This window comes from Salmo trutta, chromosome 5 (genome assembly GCF_901001165.1).
Source record: "Salmo trutta chromosome 5, fSalTru1.1, whole genome shotgun sequence".
Classification (NCBI taxonomy): domain Eukaryota; kingdom Metazoa; phylum Chordata; class Actinopteri; order Salmoniformes; family Salmonidae; genus Salmo; species Salmo trutta.
Genome location: NC_042961.1, coordinates 31,877,278 through 31,895,623, shown reverse-complemented (window position 1 = coordinate 31,895,623; position 18,346 = coordinate 31,877,278). Strand labels below are relative to the sequence as shown.

The 18,346-nt window shown below is 43.6% G+C and overlaps 1 protein-coding gene across 3 annotated transcripts in view; it reads right to left on the bottom strand.

Annotated features, from left to right (window-relative positions):
* The window catches only part of ate1 (arginyltransferase 1), a 226,021-nt gene that overhangs the window by 162,318 nt on the left and 45,357 nt on the right, over positions 1–18,346 (bottom strand). For all 3 annotated transcript variants that reach the window (XM_029753413.1, XM_029753415.1, XM_029753414.1), the window contains exon 6: positions 2,767–2,981. In XM_029753413.1, coding sequence (XP_029609273.1) covers positions 2,767–2,981 — 215 coding nt within the window. The remainder of the gene's footprint in view (positions 1–2,766; positions 2,982–18,346) is intronic.

Here is an 18,346-nt window from a genome sequence, read left to right as displayed (position 1 = left end):
CAAGCAGTGAGGTTGATAAAGGAGGAGGGAGTGTTTGTGTCCATCTCCATGGAGACAAGCAGAGTGACAGGTCAGAGCATGACAAAAGAGAACAAATAGGGTAAATATCACAAGTGTTTGTCATCATGTTAACAGAAACATAATTTAAAGACCTTACCTGGGTTGATCTCCTGAAAAACCAAAGAGATCACTCAAACATGACCTGTGTGTGTGTGTGTGTGTGTGTGTGTTATAAACCCCATTTCCAGTGCTTCACCATGTCATGTCAAGCTACAGTAGGGGAGAATTAGAACCAGTTTTAAACAGGCCCAAAAGTGAGGTAGACAGGCCTTCGAGTTTTGGATAAAGCATAACCACTAGTGTTGAGAATGTGAGAATTCAACTTTCATAATCCCCCCAGCTTAATTTTAATTAAACATCTTTGTTTTTAAGCTTTTGTTGGCCAACATGCCCCTGCCATTTGAATAGTAGCCTGCGAGGGAATTTAACCCAAGGTTTGTTTGAGTTGGACATGCACAGGGCTGTCATATGACTGCTTGGTACACGCATTGTATATTCAAACAAAGATCTTGGGCCTTTTACGTAAAAGATAATAGTAAGTAAGGCCTCTTTAATTTACTTTTAAAACTCCAGATATCTTTTGATACGACGAAATAGTTTTATTGAGGCAACACCACAATGGATAGTTTGGTGAAAACGCAACGCTCTCATAACAATCGAATGAGATGGCACCGACAGACTAACACCAAACCATTCCAATAATGTTTCTGTAATGCCACTTAATTAAAATGGAGAGATATTGGCCTTCAAAAGCCCCTGTAAGACGATGCGCATGTGGAACTCTGTGTGAGCCCAAATCCAGTTCTCTTTGATAAAACGCGCAGAAGAGATACTCGCCGACTAAAGAATGTGTCTGATAAACAGAGAAGGCCAATGGCCAAACAAGAGCAAGTCAACGCGTGAGAGGGGAGTGGGTTTTAACTAAAAGATAATAAATAATAGGAAGGCATACTGAGCGAGACAGAGAGAGACACAGGTTGGTGTTACACGCTTCCCTTTGGGGAAGGGGGGTGTCAATCATGTGGCCACACTGACCCCTGGTGGTGGCAAGGGCACAAGTATGTGTCCCAACCTGACCCTCCATACATGTCATCTATGTCTTTCACTAAAAGCCACTAGTTTTACTGTAAAACACTAAGGGTTGTGGATGAGAAAAGGGTTGTGATTAAAGGAAAAGGCTTTATTACGATTCCCACAGTCTCAATGTCTCTATCAATACAAGGGAAGGGGCCTTAACTATAGTCAGGGGCCCCTTACCCTCGATCACCTCTCCTGTCAATGTCTCTTTCATTGGGGGCATATGTACATGGTTCTCTCCTCCTCCCGGTCCTTTCCTAATGATTGTCTGACTCCATCACTCAGGCGGTCTGACATGTTTAACAGTTGTGCTGGTGATGAAGTGGAGCTGGAGTGTTGTTAATTGCATTCGTGTAAACACCCAAAATATCCTTGCGGTCCAAGACCTTCAGTTTTCCCCCTGTAGCTCCACAGCTTACTCAACAAATCTGAACGGGGGTGTATTTGGTGATATGAAACGTTCTGATAGAAAGTTGTCGATATAAATAGAATAAATAGAGCAGACTTGCACGATCCCTATTCTACATGACAGGCAGTCAGATCTGCTCGACTCAATTCACTTCTATCTAATTCTGAATTTTCTGGTATATTTGATCATCCTGAACAGGCTCCTGCTGAAGTCTCTAAGACTCCCAAAGTCATAAAGAGTGGTGTGAATGGCAAAAAACAGATTCAATTATCGCCATTTCATCAGAATCCTAAACATCCCAATTCCTAGCATTGATTGCAGCCCATCGGCATGCTTTAGGCCTACAAACTCGTGTTTCAAACACATGCGCCTTTCAATCATCTTAACTTGCCAAACAACAAATTAACCTTCAATTGGGTGGCTTGACCTTGTGTGTACATCCACTTAAGGAAATTGAATGAGCAAACATCACAGCCAATGGAAGTAATCTAATCAGCTAAGATGAGCTGATTGGGAGAGGAGTCTGATGGGAGCTCAATGCCAGTCAGTGAATGAATAGCTCGTCTCAAGGTCTGGCTTAATCAAAAGCTGACATCACTCTAGACTACCAACCTCAGCGAAAGTCAAGAGGATGGACCAAAACTTCGCCTTACACTGGAAAGGGACATTTTTATCCCTCTGGGCTTGTGCTCCAAATGGCACTATATTCCCTTCATAGTGCACTACTTTTGACCAGGGCCCATAGAGCTTTGGTCAAAAGTAATACACTATAGGTTATGGGGAATAGGGTGCCATTTGGGATGTAGCCCTGCCTGCAGTACATCCCAGAGCCAAAAGTACATTTACATCTCTTATAAACAATGCAGAGCTCTGGGGTAACCTGACCCAGTGTGTGTGGTCAGGCTACTATTTGGTTGAGTTTGTGTCGTGAAGTGCTGGATTTTCCACTTGAGCTCTGGCCGTACCATTCTCCCCACAGGCACGCATGGTGAAGTCACTGTGCCAGCAGATAGAGGCCTCTCTCTGGCCGGGTCTGAAGGTAGATCCTTTGGAAGTGGATAGACGTAAAGCAATATAGAGGAACCTCACCTAAAGCCACTGGAAGGCTAGGTGGCGCCATCACTGTATTATTTACACGCATCCGGTTCCTTCAGATCTGTAGACACTGAATGAGTAGGGGCTAGGAAGTAGTTGTAGACCTGAACCCCTCTCTCGCTTACCTCGAGGCGGTGCAGAGGACTATCGGGCAGAGATTCGTTGATGAACTCCTCCAGGGCTTTGGGTTGGTTGAGCTGGATGGGGGTGGCGGGGTTAGAGGTCACAGAGGCCGGGACTCCACCCCCAACCTGTCTCTTCTGCTCCTTCTGCAGCCGGCGTGCCTTCCTCAGTTCCTTGGCTTTCCTACACAACGGCCTACCGGGGTCCGCTCCTACCCCTGAAGGGGAGGAGAGAGATGGAGAAGAGGGGGATGGAGAGAGGGAGAAAAATAAGAAGAGAACGAGAGGGTGGGAGGGAGAGAATAAATACTATTGTTAGAAATTAGAATGGTATGGATGGGAGCACAAGTTTCCTTTCCAAGGGTGCGAGAACTTCAGGATGTTAAGACACCACATCATAACCCTTTTTCACTCCAAAAACAACCTTGGGGTATGGCATTTCCAAAACTGTTCAATGTAAAAGAATTACGAAAAAGAGCTTGAAGGGGGGGGGGGTACTAAATTACAGCCTTATGGAACAGGAGAACAAGTTTCCCCTTCATGCAAGACTTCTGCATGAGGTTTATTAACACGGTAGTGTGGGAGTGAGAAAGAGGTGGTTACTTTTAAACGATGTTGCCATTGATGATGAGTCCCACATTTGGGGATATTTTGTGGGTGTGAGGCCATGTTTCCAATGGCTTTGCTCCCCTCAGGGGAAGTCGGATTGCCTTGTTTGCTTTAGCGTAGCCTCCACACGCATGCACCCACACACAAACAAAAAACTGATCTAGATGGATATCGTTTTCTATTTTTTCCCCCTTCCTCAATACTCTTTACATGACATCACCGCACAAGAACCTATAACACAGCATGGGTTGTGTTTGTTGACTGCAAGTGATTTCTTGGCTTTTTGTGGATACCTTTGGTTTCAAATGAAGGCGTATCAACTTAGGAGATGGAAGGTCCTCTGCCTCTGGGAAGTTTCCAATCGAATGACGAAGATCATGACTGTATATGACTGTGTGTATGTGCTGGATGGTTTGGACAGAGCTGCAGGTTCGGATGGGAAACAGCATTCAGCTTTCCAGCATGTCAGTAGCTGCTCCACACAGAGTACTGGACCTTAGGCAGAGGTGTGTGTCTGTTGTTGACATCAGAGGGAGCACACTACAATCACAACAGCAGTGTCTTAGAGACAAACATACAAACCAGGCTGATACAGCTTAAACAGGATAGGAGAACAGAGGAGTCTGTTGCATCTACATGACAGAGGACCGAGACAAAGACGGACTACTCTGTTGACTTGACGCATGCATATATTGCGCAATGCAGCTCCAGTAACTCCATCCCTCCCCCTCCCCACCTGGCCTTCTGCAAGCTGCCACCAAAAGCACCCTCTTGATTGGCGAACGTCATATTGGAGACCCGCAGGAGGACAGGGTAAGTAGTAGTGTCAGGAACCAGAACCAGGGTCATATTCACTAGTCATCAAAGGGAAGAAAAATAACAAACAAGGACTACCTAAAACGTGTCCAAGATATCATTTTCTGTTGCAAAGCATTTTACTACAGTGTGCTCTAACTAATATGGCCCTGTATCAAAACTGGGTGGAACGATCCTCAGCCTTCAGCATAGACCTACACATACTAATGTCTCTACATACGATGAACTGTACACTCCTGTCAGTATCTATATGGGCGGTATTTTGACTTGAGGGCTACACACTTCTGTAAATCATTCATTGAGGTAAGAGTTATGTGAGCTTATCTGAACTCTGAATCAGGGACCATAGATAAATCCCTCGGTCACAGTTGATTTTGCAGTTGTCTGGGTGCTAATGCTATGGGGCAGGTTGAGTGATTCTGTGTCTAGACTCTAGACAATAGACACCAAGTTACGAGATAGACAAAGTGAGACGAAGGAGAGAGAGAGTGAGAAAGCGAGCAAGCAAGAAAAAGAGGGAGGGAAGATCTGAATTGCATACCCCTCGCATCCTCTCTCTCCTCAAATCCCATTGGATGAGATAGCTAGAGGTCTGTCCCCTCTGACCTTCTCTAATGGGTTTTGAGAAGGAGGCGGGGATAGTGGCGAGAGGACGCGAGGCAGTGGAGGCTCCTCAGAGGAGGAATGGAAGGACCATCCACTGTGAATTTCATAAAAATTGTAAAACATTTACAAAAGTTATACTTTAGATAAAACTATTATCAATATATTCACGCCACCAAATAATGGATTAAAACACTTCTGCAATGAAAGTCTACAGTAGCTTCAATAGAACTCTGTAGGGGAACACCATGGTGTAGCCGATCCAATTCACATTCTCCCACAGAGAAACAGAAAAGGATATGTGTCTCAGTCAGAGGACTGAGGGAGAGAGCATTACCTCCTTCCCTTGTATATCCTCAAATTCTCTCCATATCATTTGACTCAAGAGAGAACGTTTCCGAGCAGGAGATAGAGAGCAGGAGTGACAGCGCGGTCAAATGGTTTCCCTCCAAATAAGTATAAACTAAACACAGTCAGGGCAAGACGAAGCGGACACATATCGGGTTCTGGCCTCTGTTCAGACTAAACACTGTGACTGATCCAAACACATAGCACATGACATGCTTCCTTTGATTGTTTGGCTTCCTGTTTCCGGTCACAACTTGCAGACTTGTTTACGTGCTGCTGTGCGTGTTGTTGCCAATCTTACTTTGCTACCTGACTACTTCACGGTTTTTACTTTTTCATTACCATATATTTGTAGTTTTTCCCTCACTCAAATTTTTTCATTCAACTTTTTCACCCCGGAGGTTTTATTTGGACATGGTTCGTCAGGACTTCAAACAGCCGAAGCTAAGTAACATTAACATGATGCCTTCTAATTGCAGTCGTTGTACTTATAATATACAGGAGAACGATCGCCATACGGCGAGGGTAGCTGTGCTGCAAGCCCAGCTTCAGACGCAATCGTTAGGCAAGGGTAATTTCAGTGTAGGAAAGGATGAAACCGCGTCTGTGCCACCAGTAAGTACAGATAGTAGTATAAATCCCCTCGCACGGTCCCCGCAGCCGGACAACTTTCTCATGGCTTCTGGAGGGAAACGCTGTAGGAATGCTCAACCGGTGTCGCTTATTCAGCCGACAAACTTTCAACCGGTTCTCCCCATTAAGCGAGTCGGAGGCCGAGACTGGTCTCTGCTCCTCCCGTTATGGGGTCAGACGCCGAAGCCTCACACCATTAGCCATGACAAATTGAAAACCCTAGTCATTGGCGACTCCATTACCCGCAGTATTAGACTAAAAACAAATCATCCAGCGATCATACACTGTTTACCAGGGGGCAGGGCTACAGACATTAAGGCTAATCTAAAGACGGTGCTGGCTAAAGCTAAAACTGGCGAGTGTAGAGAGTATAGAGATAGTTATCCACGTCGGCACCAACGATGTTAGGATGAAACAGTCAGAGGTCACCAAGCGCAACATAGCTTCAGTGTGTAAATCAGCTAGAAATATGTGTCGGCATCGATTGTCTCTGGCCCCCTCCCAGTTAGGGGGAGTGATGAGCTCTACAGCAGAGTCTCACAACTCAATCGCTGGTTGAAAACTGTGTTCTGCCCCTCCCAAAAGATAGAATTTGTAGATAATTGGCCCTCTTTCTGGGACTCACCCACAAACAGGACCAAGCCTGGCCTGTTGAGGACTCCATCCTAGCTGGAGGGGTGCTCTCATCTTATCTACGAACATAGACAGGGCTCTAACTCCCTTAGCTCCACAATGAAATAGGGTGCAGGCCAGGCAGCAGGCTGTTAGCCAGCCTGCCAGCTTAGTGGAGTCTGCCACTAGCACAGTCAGTGTAGTCAGCTCAGCTATCCCCATTGAGACTGTGTCTGTGCCTCGACATAGGTTGGGCAAAATTAAAGATGGCGGTGTTCGCCTTAGCAATCTCACTAGTATAAAGACCTCCTCCATTCCTGCCATTATTGAAAGAGATTGTGATACCTCACATCTCAAAATAGGACTACTTAACCTCTTTGGTATAGGGGGCAGTATTGAGAATTTTGGAAAAAATATGTTCCCATTTTTAACTGCCTCCTACACCAACTCAGAAGCTAGAATATGCATATTATTGTTCAGGTTTGGATAGAAAACACTCTGAATTTTCTAAAACTGTTTGAATGGTGTCTGTGAGTATAACAGAACTCCTATGGCAGGCAAAAACCTGACAAGGCTTCAAGCAGGAAGTACCCTGTCTGACAAGGAGTCGTGCGTCTTACCTCTTTTTATTGAAAAGTAAGGATCTTAGCTGTAACGTGACAATTCCCAGGGCTCCAATAGGCTCTCAGAGCCCGCGAAATAACTGAAGGTTTACGAGGGAACCTCAGGTTGAAATATATTATCGCCTTTTGTAAGTGGATGCTCGGAGGACCTTTCAATGATGCGCGTGCATGAGTCGCTTCTGAGGAGAAATTTTATTCGGCTGTTTAGGCTCAATGCATACTCCCGGTCGGAATATTAACACTTCTCTATGACATAAATGGCATAAAAATTGGTTTTAAACAGCGGTTGACATGCTTCGAAGTACGGTAATGGAATATTTAGACATTTTTGACACGCCAATGCGCCATGCGCGACACCGCGAAGAAGCATTCTAGAACTCACGAACAAAACGTCGCTGTTTGGATATAACGATGGATTATTTGGGACCAAACCAACATTTGTTATTGAAGTAGAAGTCCTGGCAGTGTATTCTGATGAAGAACAAGCAAGGTAAGAACATCTTTCTTATAGGAAATGTGATTTTGGTGGATGCTGACCTGGGTGGGTATCTAAATAGCTAGCCCTGTAATGCCGGGCTATGTACTTAGATTATTGCAAAATGTGCTTCATCCGAAAAGCTATTTTAAAATCGGACATATCGAGTGCATAGAGGGGTAATGTATCTATAATTCTTAAAATAATTGTTATGCTTTTTGTGAACGTTTATCGTGAGTAATTTAGCAAACTGTTAGTAAATTCACCGGAAGTTTGCGGTGGTTATGCTTTTTCTGAACGTCACATGCTAATGTAAAAAGCTGGTTTTTGATATAAATATGAACTTGATTGAACAGACATGCATGTATTGTATAACACAATGTCCTAGGTGTGTCATCTGATGAAGATTATAAAAGGTTAGTGCTGCATTTAGCTGTGGTTTGGGTTTATGTGACATGATATGCTAGCTTGAAAAATGGGTGTCAGATTTTTTCTGGCTGGGCACTCTGCTGACATAATCTAATGTTTTGCTTTTGTTGTAAAGCCTTTTTGAAATCGGACAGTGGGGTTAGATTAACGAGATTCTTGTCTTTAAATAGCTGTGAAATAGTCATATGTTTGAGAAATTGAAGTTATAGCATTTCTAACGATTCAAAAATCGCGCCACTGGATTTCAGTGGCTGTTACGTAGGTGGGACGAGTTCGTCCCACATGTACTAGAGAGGTTAATGTTAGATCCCTCACTTCCAAGGCAGTTATAGTCAATGAACTAATCACTGATCATAATCTTGATGTGATTGGCCTGACTGAAACATGGATTAAGCCTGATGGATTTACTGTGTTAAATGAGGCCTCACCCCCTGGTTACACTAGTGACCATATCCCCCGCGCATCCAGCAAAGGCGGAGGTGTTGCTAACATTTACGATAGCAAATTTTAATTTATCAAAAAAGAAACAACGACGTTTTCATCTTTTGAGCTTCTAGTCATGAAATCTATGCAGCCTACTCAATCACTTTATAGCTACTGTTTACAGGCCTCCTGGGCCATATGCAGCATTCCTAACTGAGTTCCCTGAATTCCTATCGGACCTTGTAGTCATCGCAGATAATATTCAAATTTTTGGTGACTTTAATATTCACATGGAAAAGTCCATAGACCCACTCCAAAAGGCTTTCGGAGCCATCATCGACTCAGTGGGTTTTGTCCAACATGTCTCCGGACCTACTCACTGCCAGAGTCATACTCTGGACCTAGTTTTGTCCCATGGAATAAACGTTGTGGATCTTAATGTTTTTCCTCATAATCCTGGACTATCGGACCACCATTTTATTACGTTCGCAATCGCAACAAATAATCTGCTCAGACCCCAACCAAGAAGCATCAAAAGTTGTGCTATAAATTCTCAGACAACCCAAAGATTCCTTGATGCCCTTCCAGACTCCCTCTGCCTACCCAAGGACATCAGAGGACAAAAATCAGCTAACCACCTAACTGAGGAACTCAATTTAACCTTGTGCAATACCCTAGATGCAGTTGCACCCCTAAAAACTAAAAACATTTGTCATAAGAAACTAGCTCCCTGGTATACAGAAAATACACGAGCTCTGAAGCAAGCTTCCAGAAAATTGGAACGGAAATGGCGCCACACCAAACTAAGTCTTCCGACTAGCTTGGAAAGACAGTACCGTGCAGTATCGAAGAGCCCTCACTGCTGCTCGATCATCCTATTTTTCCAACCTAATTGAGGAAAATAAGAACAATCAAAAATGTCTTTTTGATACTGTCGCAAAGCTAACTAAAAAGCAGCATTCCCCAAGAGAGGATGGCTCTCACTTCAGCAGTAATGAATTCATGAACTTCTTTGAGGAAAAGATCATGATCATTAGAAAGCAAATTATGGACTCCTCTTTAAATCTGCGTATTCCTCCAAAGCTCCGTTGTCCCGAGTCTGCACAACCCTGCCAGGACCTAGGATCAAGGGAGACACTAAAGTGTTTTAGTACTATATCTCTTGACACAATGATGAAAATAATCACGGCCTCTAAACCTTCAAGCTGCATTTTGGACCCTATCCCAACTAAACTACTGAAAGAGCTGCTTTCTGTGCTTGGCCCTCCTATGTTGAACATAATAAATGGCTCTCTATCCACCAGATGCGTACCAAACTCACTAAAAGTGGCAGTAATAAAGCCTCTCTTGAAAAAGCCAAATCTTGACCAAGAAATTATAAAAAAACTCTTCCATTCCTCTCAAAAATTTTAGAAAAATCTGTTGCGCAGCAACTCACTGCCTTCCTGAAGACAATGTATATGAAACGCTTCAGCCTGGTTTTAGACCCCATCATAGCACTGAGACTGCACTTGTGAAGGAGGTAAATTACCTTTTAATTAAGTCAGACCGAGGCTCTGCGTCTGTCCTCGTGCTCCTAGATCTTAGTGCTGCTTTTGATACCATCGATCACCACATTCTTTTGGAGAGATTGGAAACCCAAATTGGTCTACACGGACAAGTTCTGGCCTGGTTTAGGTCTTATTTGTCGGAAAGATATCAGTTTGTTTCTGTGGAGGGTTTGTCCTCTGAGAAATCAACTGTACATTTCGGTGTCCCTCAAGGTTCCGTTTTAGGACCACTATTGTTCTCAATATATATTTTACCTCTTGGGGATGTCATTCGAAAACATAATGTTAAATTTCACTGCTATGCGGATGACACAGCTGGACATTTCAATGAAACATGGTGAAGCCCCAAAATTGCCCTCGCTAGAAGCCTGTGTCTCAGACATAAGGAAGTGGATGGCTGCAAACTTTCTACTCTTAAACTCGGACAAAACAGAGATGCTTGATCTAGGTCCCAAGAAACAAAGAGATCTTCTGTTGAATCTGACAATTAATCTGGATGGTTGTACAGTCGTCTCAAATAAAACTGAAGGACCTCGGCGTTACTCTGGACCCTGATCTCTCTTTTGAAGAACATATCAAGACTGTTTCAAGGACAGCTTTTTTCCATCTACGTAACATTGCAAAATCATAAACTTTGTCCAAAAATTAATCCATACCTTTGTTACTTCTAGGTTGGACTACTGCAATGCTCTACTTTCCGGCTACCCGGATAAAGCACTAAAACTTCAGTTAGTGCTAAATACGGCTGCTAGAATCCTGACTAGATCCCCAACATTTGATCATATTACTCCAGTGCTAGCCTCCCTACACTGGCTTCCTGTTTAGGCAAGGGCTGATTTCAAGGTTTTACTGCTAACCTACAAAGCATTACATGGGCTTGCTCCTACCCATCTTTCCGATTTGGTCCTGCCGTACATACTTACACGTACACTACGGTCACAAGACGCAGGCCTCCTAATTGTTACTAGAATTTCTAAGCAAACAGCTGGAGGCAGGGCTTTCTCCTATAGAGCTCCATTTTTATGGAATAGTCTGCCTACCCATGTGAGAGACGCAGACTCAGTCTCAACCTTTAAGTCTTTACTGAAGACACATCTCTTCAGTAGGTCCTATGATTAAGTGTAGTCTGGCCCAGGGGTGTGAAGGTGAACAGAAAGGCTGAAGCAACAAACCGCCCTTGCTGTCTCTGCCTGGCCGGTTTCCCCTCTTTCCACTGGGATTCTCTGCCTCTACCCCTATTACGGGGGCTGAGTCACTGGCTTACTGGTGTTCTTCCATGCCGTCCCTGGGAGGGGTGCGTCACTTAAGTGGGTTGAGTCACTGACGTGGTCTTCCTGTCTGGGTTGGCGCCCCCCCTTGGGCTGTGCCGTGGCAGAGATCTTTGTGGGCTATACTCGGCCTTGTCCCGGGATGGTATGTTGATATCAGCTGATGTAAGAAGGGCTATATAAATACATTTGATTTGACATAGCAGGGCTCTACACTTTTTTCACTGCTACCACATGATTTTGTTGCAGCAATGTTTAATTAAAAATAAATATATAATTGATCATGACCTGGGCCCAGATTCACAAAAAAAGCTTAAAATATAAAAACAAAATAAGTTTAAGATAATTTGTAAGTGCAATTCCTAAAACATTTCTTCTTAATGTAGGATTTTATTATTAACTTAATTATATTTTTAAGATCATGATTGTTGCCAAGCAATGAGCTAGCTAGTAAGAGCAATCATGTTAGCATATTTCTTACTGATCTAACAAATATGCTTGGATTGAAAACAATCAGTCAATACTGAAACTTTTAGATGAATTTTCTTAGTCAACTAAACATGTTCAATTGCTTTCATTAGCTTATTTTCCTAACTTCCATGAATTTAAGACAAGGGTTGAGCCATGCTGGAATTAAGAACATTTCCAAGAAATCCAATAACTTTATTTTTGAAGAATCGTCTTAAGCATCTCAACACGCAAGGTGCCGCAAACATAAGCACCATCGCTTGATAAATAGTGCATAAACAATTTTAAAGGATTGCATGAATAACTGTGGAATTATATATTTTTTAAAGTATAGCTATTTGTTTAGACAGAGTAAAGGATATGTTTTGTATAATCCTACAAATTCCTAGGAATAAAATATAGGCCTATTTTTGTTACCGTTACAATAAAAACAGTGTAATTCATTTGATCACCTTTATTTGTAGAATCGATTAGTAATAGAGTTATAGTAAAGAATAAAGTCCAGTTACAGCTTTTGACAAAGTAGAAATTAAAAAGATTATATAATCAGCCAGGAGCACAGGTGAAATTATTTGCTGCATTCTTAAACAAAAGCACCAGTGCATGAATTGCATAAATAAATAGTATATTGTAATATGTTAGTTTTTGCTTAGTAGCCAGAGCAATGCTGCCGCGGGAGGTCATGTGCCGAATGCATGGACAGCACGGATATTCTTGGTAAAAGTGAAAATTGGAAATAGAGCTGCACCTCTTGAATTGAACAGAAATATCCAAGATGGCGTAGCAGTCAGACGTCTTTGTCTTGTCCCGTCCCATGTATATATCTTCTTCTTTGCATTCTTTTTAATATTTTTCCTAAACCTTAACTTCAAAATACTCTCCTGCAACCCTGCCTCACCCAATGTGGTGTGGATCTGTTTTTTTCCTAAAGTATCTCGATTTACTTCCGAACTGGAATACCTCAACTGAAGCAAGCTAGCTAACTAGCTACCAGCTATCAGTCAGCTAACCACTGCTAGCGGTCATCAGCTAACCTTTAGCTCGGAAAGCTCTCTCCAGTTCGTACAATGCATTTCAAACCAGAGCATACCGGACCAATTTATCTCTCCATATCCCCCAGATTCCTACCGCAAACTCTGAACCTTTTCATCTGGATCATTGCAACTAGCTAACCGCAAGCCAGGTAGACTACTCCTGGCTAACGTTTCCGTCCCGGAGCTAGCACCAACTAGCCTGGATGTAGCACATGCTAGACCTATCTCCCGGCTAGGGCTCCTGGGCTACCCCTGAAGCCCACTCCTCGGCTACAATCCGGACCCCTTCGACTGCCGCCGATCCTTCACGACTGGAATACCGGCATAATCTGACCGAGGATCCCAACAGGCCCCTCAGGCGCGACGTCCCCTGAAGGCCCATTCTGCTAACAGCGGCCTGCTAGCTATCTAGAGCATATTGGACTGTTAGCTGATCCGTCGGCCAGTTTCTTGGACCACTATAACCATTTTGCCAATTGGACTTGGACCCCTCTGCTACTTGGAACCCTACTAATTCCATGACTGGTCTATCGACGTCACCGCACAAGGAGGCAAAAACAGACTTTCCCCCATCGCGACGTCCCTCTAAGGCCCTTATGCTAGCATGCTAGCCCCGGCCTGCTAACTGCTAGCCCCGGCCTGCTAACTGTCTGAATCGCCGTGTCCCCAGCCAGCCAAACCACTCACTGGACCCATACGATCACTTAACTACTCATGCCTGTCCCTAATATCAATATGCCTTGTCCATAACTGTCCTGGTTAGTGCCTTAAGCCTTGAATCTATGCTATCGTGCCCAGAAACCTTCTCCCTTTACTCTCTGTTCCCAAACGTGCTAGACGGCCAGTTCTTATAGCCTTTAGCCATACCCTTATCCTAATTCTCCTCTGGTGATGTAGAGGTTAATCCAGGACCTGCAGTGCCTAGCTCCACTCCTACTCCCCAGGTGCTCTCATTTGTTGACTTCTGGAACCGTAAAAGCCTGGGTTTCATGCATGTTACCATTAGAAGCCTCCTCCCTAAGTTTGCTTTATTCACTGCTTTAGCACATTCTGCCAACCCGGATGTCTTAGCATTGTCTGAATCCTGGCTTAGGAAAACCAAAAACCCTGACATTTTCATCCCTAACTATAACATTTTCCACCAAGATAGAACTACCAAAGGGGGCAATGTTGCAATCTAATGCAGAGATAGCCTGCAGAGTTCCGTCTTACTATCCAGGTCTACACCCAGACAAATTGAGCTTCTACTTTTAAAAATCCACCTTTCCAGAAACAAGTCTCTCACCGTTGCCACTTGCTATAGACCACCCTCTGCCCCCAGCTGTGCCCTGGACACGATATGTGAATTGATTGCCCCCATCTATCTTCAGAGCTCGTGCTGCTAGGTGACCTAAACTGGGACATGCTTAACACCCCGGCCATCCTACAATCTAAGCTTGATGCCCTCAATCTCACACAAATTATCTATGAACCTACCAGGTACAACCCCAAATCCGTAAACACATAGATATCATCCTAACTCACACTCCAAATACACCTCTGCTGTTTTCAACCAAGATCTCAGCGATCACTGCCTCATTGCCTTCATCCATAATGGATCAGCGGTCAAACGACCACCCCTCATCACTGTCAAACACTCCATAAAACACTTCAGCGAACAGGCATTTCTAAATCGACCTGGCCGGGGTATCCTGGAATGACATTGCCTCATCCCGTCAGTAGAGGATGCCTGGTTATTCCTTAAAAGTGCCTTCCTCAACATCTTAAATAAGCATGTCCATTCAAAAAAAATATAGAACCAGGAATAGATATAGTCCTTGGTTCACTCCAGACCTGTCTGCCCTTGACCAGCACAACAACATCCTGTGGCGTTCTGCATTAGCATCGAACAGCACCCGTGATATGCAACTTTTCAGGGAAGTTAGGAACCAATATACACAGGCAGTTTGAAAACGCCAGCCTTAGCTTTCCTAACAGAAATTTGAATCCTGTAGCACTAACTCCAAAAAGTTCTGGGACACTGTAAAGTCCATGGAGAATAAGAGCACCTCCTCCCAGCTGCCCACTGCACTGAGGCTAGGAAACACTGTCACTACGATAAATCCACAATAATTGAGAATTTCAAGAAGCATTTGTCGACAGCTGGCCATACTTTCCACCTGGCTACCACTACTAGAGGTCGACCGATTATGGTTTTTCAAAGCCGATACCGATTATTGGAGGGCCAAACAAATCCGGTACCGATTAGATCGGCCGATTTTTTATTTATTTATAATAATGACAATTACAACAATACTGAATGAACACTTATTTTAACTTAATATAATACATAAATACTATCAATTTAGCCTCAAATAAATAATGAAACGTGTTCAATTTGGTTTAAATAATGCAAAAACAAAGTGTTGGAGAAGAAAGTAAAAGTGCAATATGTGCCATGTAAAAAAGCTAACGTTTAAGTTCCTTGCTCAGAACATGAGAACATATGAAAGCTGGTGGTTCCTTTAACATGAGTCTTCAATATTCCCAGGTAAGAAGTTTTAGGTTGTAGTTATTATAGGAATTATAGGACCATCTCTCTATACGATTTGTATTTCATACACCTTTGACTTTTGGATGTTCTTATTGGCACTTTAGTATTGCCAGTGTAACAGTATAGCTTCCGTCCCTCTCCTCGCTCCAACCTGGGCTCGAACCAGGAACATAGACAACAGCCACCCTCAAAGCAGCGTTACCCATGTAGAGCAAGGGGAACAACCACTCCCAAGTCTCAGAGCGAGTGACGTTTGAAACGCTATTAACGCTCACCCGCTAACTTGCTAGCCATTTCACATTGGTTACACCAGCCTAATCTCGGGGGTTGATAGGCTTGAAGTCATAAACAGCGCAATGCTTGAAGAATTGCGAAGAGCTGCTGGTAAATGCACTAAGGTTCTGTTTGAATGAATGCTTACGAGCCTGCTGCTGCCTACCATCGCTCAGTCAGACTGCTCTATCAAATAATAGACTTAATTATAACATAACACACAGAAATACGAGCCTTTGGTCATTAATATGGTCGAATCCGGAAACTATCATTTCGAAAACAAAATGTTTATTATTTCAGTGAAATACGGAACCGTTCCGTATTTTATCTAACGGGTGGCATCCCTAAGTCTAAATATTCCTGTTACATTGCACAATCTTCAATGTTATGTCAGAATTATTTACAATTCTGGCAAAATAATTGTTAGGAATAAATGGACTTCACACAGTTCCCAATGAGCCAGGCAGCCCAAACTGCTGTATATACCCTCACTGCTTGCACGGAACGCAAGAGATGTGACACAATTTCATGTTAGCAGGCAATATTAACTAAATATGCAGGTTTAAAAATATATACTTGTGTATTGATTTTAAAGAAAGGCATTGATGTTTATGGTTAGGTACAATGGTGCAACGACAGTGCTTTTTTTGCAAATGCGCTTGTTAAATCATCACCCGTTTGTCGAAGGGCACTGCGTTCATCCACCTCTGGCCTGCTCGCCTCCCTACCTCTGAGGAAGCACAGTTCCCGCTCAGCCCAGTCAAAACTGTTCGCTGCTCTGGCACCCCAATGGTGGAACAAGCTCCCTCACGACGCCAGGACAGCGGAGTCAATCACCACCTTCCGGAGACACCTGAAACCCCACCTCTTTAAGGAATACCTGGGATAGGATAAAGTAATCCTTCTACCGCCCCCCCCTTAAAAGATTTAGATGCACTATTGTAAGTGGTTGTTCCACTGGATATCATGAGGTGAATGCACCAATTTGTAAGTTGCTCTGGATAAGAGCGTCTGCTAAATGACTTAAATGTAAATGTTAAATGAAGTAGGCTGTGATTCGATGAGAAATTAACAGGCACCGCATCGATTATATGCAATGCAGGACACGTTAGTAATATCAACCATGTGTAGTTAACTAGTGATTGATAGTTTTTTATAAGATAAGTTTAATGCTAGCGAGCAACTTACCTTGACTTCTTGCTGCCCTCGCGTAACAGGTAGTCAGCCTGTCATGCAGGCTCCTCGTGGAGTGCAATGTAAGGCAGGTGGTTAGAGCGTTGGACTAGTAACCCGAAGGTTGCAAAAACGAATCCCCGAGGTGTCAAGGTAAAAATCTGTTGTTCTGCCCCTGAACAAGGCAGTTAACCCCCATTCCTAGGCCGTCATTGAAAAAAAAGGTGTTCTTAAATCTGACTTGACTAGCTAAATAAGGGTGTTAATACTTTTTTTTTTAAAGACAAATCGGTGGCCAAAAATACCGATTGTTATGAAAACTTGAAATCGGCCCCAATTTAAAAAATAAAAAATACCCAAATTTTCAAAAAATAAAATAACCTCTAACCCTTACCCCGGCCAACAGCCCTGTGCTCCGCACAGCAACTCGCGCAAACCTCCCCCACTTCTCCTTCACCCAAATCCAGATAGCTGATGTTCTGAAAGAGCTGCAAAATCTGGACACCTACAAATCAGCCGGGCTAGACAATCTGGAACCTCTAAAATTATCTGCTGAAATTGTTGCAACCCCCATTACTAGCCTGTTCAACCTCTTTCGCGTCATCTGAGATTCCCATAGATTGGAAAGCTGCCGCAGTCATCCCCCTCTTCAAAGGGGGGAGATACTCTAGACCCAAACTGCTACAGACCAATATCTATTCTACCCTGCCTTTCTAAGGTCTTTGAAAGCCAAGTTAACAAACAGATTACCGACCATTTCGAATCTCACCATACATTCTCTGCTATGCAATCTGGTTTCAGAGCTGGTCACGGATGCACCTCAGCCACGCTCAAGGTTCTAAACGATATAACAGCCATCGATAAAAGATATTACTGTGTAGCCATATTCATCGACCTGGCTAAGGCTTTCGACTCTGTCAATCACAACATTCTTATTGGAAGACTCAACAGCCTTTGTTTCTCAAATGATTGCCTCGCTTGGTTCACTAACTACTTCTCCGATAGAGTTCAGTATGTCAAATCGGAGGGCCCGTTGTCCGGACATCTGGAAGTCTCTATGGGGGTGCCACAGGGTTCTATTTCCAGGCAGACTCTTCTCTGTATACATCAATGATGTCGCTCTCGCTGCTGGTGATTCTCTGATCACCTCTACGCAGACACCATTCTGTATACCTCTAGCCCTTCGTTGGACACTTAACTAACCTCCAGATGAGCTTCAATGCCATACAACTCTCCTTCCGTGGCCTCCAACTGCTCTTAAATGCAAGTAAAACGAAATGCATGCTCTTTAACCGATCCCTGCACGCACCTGCCCGCCCATCCAGCATCACTATTCTGGACGGTTCTGACTTAAAATATGTGGACAACTATAAATACCTAGGTGTCTGGTTAGACTATAAACTCTCCTTCCAGGCTCACATTAAGCATCTCCAATCCAAAATTAAATCTAGAATCGGCTTCCTATATCACAACAAAGCATCCTTCACTCATGCTGCCAAACATACCCTCGTAAAACTGACCATCCAACCGGTCCTCGACTTCGGCGATGTTATTTACAAAATAGCCTCCAACACTCTACTCAGCAAACTGGATGTAGTCCATCACAGTGCCATCCGTTTTGTCACCAAAGCCCCATATACTACCCACCACTGCGACCTGTATGCTCTCGTTGGCTGGCCCTCGCTTCATACTCGTCGCCAAACCCACTGCCTC